The following is a 2472-nucleotide window of genomic DNA, read 5'->3' as shown; positions in this document are numbered from 1 at the left end:
GGCCCTGGTGGGGGCCTGTCTGGAGTAGTCTCCATCCTTAAGAGAGACCAGAAGGAGAAGAATTGGTAACTCCAGGAGAGACACCTCTCTGGAGTTTTCTCTAAAAGGGAGTGGGATTATGGCTACAAGAGCCTGTGAGATCAAGAAGGTCAGTTTGTTTTTCAAAGATAGCAGAAATCACAGCATGCTTGTACGATGGTGAACATGGTCCACTGAGAAGGAAAAATTAATGATGCAGAAGACAGAGGAGGTAGCAGCTGGAGGATGTCCTTTGGTAAGTGAAAATCACAGAATATCACCCCAGCCTTCCTCAGTTTCTCCCGAGGTCTGCTCCAGGTAGACCGAGGCCCCCCTGGGGGCTTGGCTCACTTCTGCTGCCCACCCCTCAATGAGGCAGCCCCTGCGCTGGCTCACCTGGGCCTTGTCCAGCAGTCCATACACAGTGAAGATGTTGGTGTCCGGCCGGACCATGACGGCATGGGATGGTATCTGTGCCAGGTTGCAGGCTGAGAACTGGGACACCTCGGCCCGTGCCCCATTGGGGCACAGCAGTTCATAGTCCTCTGACCTGAGCTCAGCAGCCCAGGGCTCAGAATTGTGGCCTGAGGGGTAGAGCAGTGGGGGGAAGTGTAGAGTGAGGCTGCTATCCCCCTGAGCCCCTAAAGCCCTCCACTGTGGGGAGGTAGCAATATCTGGCCAGCTCCCCACCCTCTCCATTCTCCAAGTACTCTACCAGGGCGAGAGAACCCAGCTGTGCTAATGCTATGGGCAAGAACTACCACAGGCAGGTGGGATCCAAGTTTTGAAACACTAACTGACGTTTTCTTCCTGCATGTCTTACTTCTCCTTGACCAATCTCTGGGCCTTTCTGGGCTGAGTCTGTAGGCAAAGATATGTTGGGAGAGAGTGGAGAAGACTGAGCCTCCAGTGTTTGGGGTTTCAGAACCTGGGGTGGAGGCAGGGGACACAGAAAGTATGAGCAGTATGTGCTTGAGGGAAACAGCCACAAGTCTTCAAAATGGTCACAGATTCCTTGCTGGAGGACAGGAAGTGGGGGTGATGTGAGCTAAGGTGCCCCGTGCTCTGATAGGACCTCAGATGCAGGTTTGGGGGTCCTGAAGCAGAGCACTCATGGGCTCTTTTTCCCAGGTGGAGCCCAGGAAGGTGGTTCCAGAGAAAAAAAACACCGGTGTAATGTGTCTGGGGTGTGCCCTACCTTGACCTGGTTTTGGAGCTGCAGAATGATTTCCCTGCATGGAGTATTGACCTGCTCAAGACCTCAGACGAGATGCTGATGTGAACTGACGACCCCTGCCACCCCCACCACACACCCTGGCACTACATAAATCTCTCCAAATGGACTGAGCTTGAGTTTCTACCATTTAGGTGGAATAGGAACTTAAATTCCAGACCAGAGGAGACCGTCATGTGTCCTGAACACCTCATATGTGGCCTAAGGTCTGTCCTTGCTGTATGGCCCTTAGGGCCCCAGGTTGCCCAGGATGCAGAACCTTCTAGACTCAGTCTCTCCTGTTTGCCACTTGGTCCCCAAGCCAGCAACACCCAGTGTCTAAATTGTGTTGGGGATGGGGATCAGCTCCCCCAATGTGGCCCAACCCCCTTCACCTACCATTTGTGTTGTCGAAGACAGTCGTGTGCTTGACAAAGGCCACGTCCCCCGCGTTCTCCACCAGGCACCTGTCACACAAGAGGATGGGGCAGGTGTTGGAAGGAGGCTCCCTGCCTCTGCCCTGGTCCCAGCTCCAGCCCACCCACTGGCCGCTGCCACGCACCTGAAGGCGCCGCTGTAGCCGTAGTACCTCTCCTGGCTGTTGCCCATGCACTTGTTGCGGCCCTGCTCGTCCCCCACGCACAGCGCGCACAGCGAGGCCGGGTAGTTCTTGGGGTTGTTCACGGGCACGCAGCTGGCGTTGAAGAACTGGCTCACCGCTGGGCGCAGGGGAGGGCTGGATGAGCCGCCGTGCAGAGAGGGCGGCCAGGGAGGAGCTGGGCCGGCTGCCTCCCCGCACACCTGCCCACCTGGCCTGGCTGCAGGGTGCCGACCTGCTCCGCTCCCCGCCCAGCCCTGAGTGGTGTGTCCCCTCTTGGGTGGATCTCCAGGGTGGGGGAATGCAGAGGTTTTCTAAGTACAGGAACTCTGCCAACCACCTCTGGTGGTCACCCAGCCTTTGCTTGAACTCCCTCAGGGACAGGGAACTCACTACTCTGTAAGCTACTCTGTTCCAGTCAGAGCAGCTGCCCCACTGTCTGGGAGCGGGAGCCGCTCGTTCTGGTACCCTCTGTGTGCTGGTGTGGGTGGTTAGAAACAAATGTGTTTTTAGTTTTTCTGAGTGGCCAGGACAGGTGTGTGGCCAGTCAGCCCAAGGGTCTCACCAGCTTCTGACTGCCTTTCTATCACTATGAATTTATTTATGTGTGCATGATTTTTTTTTTTTCCTTTTTGTCTTTTTT

At 55.7% G+C, this 2472-nt stretch overlaps 1 protein-coding gene across 1 annotated transcript in view; it reads right to left on the bottom strand.

Annotated features, from left to right (window-relative positions):
- The window catches only part of LOC103608449 (melanotransferrin-like), a gene marked incomplete at its 5' end in the record, with an annotated part of 39375 nt that overhangs the window by 34056 nt on the left and 2847 nt on the right, over positions 1–2472 (bottom strand). Inside the window, 3 exons of the mRNA XM_008592875.1 lie at positions 415–602; positions 1631–1698; positions 1794–1950. Coding sequence (XP_008591097.1) covers positions 415–602; positions 1631–1698; positions 1794–1950 — 413 coding nt within the window. The remainder of the gene's footprint in view (positions 1–414; positions 603–1630; positions 1699–1793; positions 1951–2472) is intronic.

Source organism: Galeopterus variegatus, unplaced genomic scaffold (genome assembly GCF_000696425.1).
Source record: "Galeopterus variegatus unplaced genomic scaffold, G_variegatus-3.0.2 Scaffold8422, whole genome shotgun sequence".
Lineage (NCBI taxonomy): Eukaryota > Metazoa > Chordata > Mammalia > Dermoptera > Cynocephalidae > Galeopterus > Galeopterus variegatus.
Note: the sequence above shows the minus strand (reverse complement) of the source record. Positions and strands in the feature narration are given on the sequence as shown.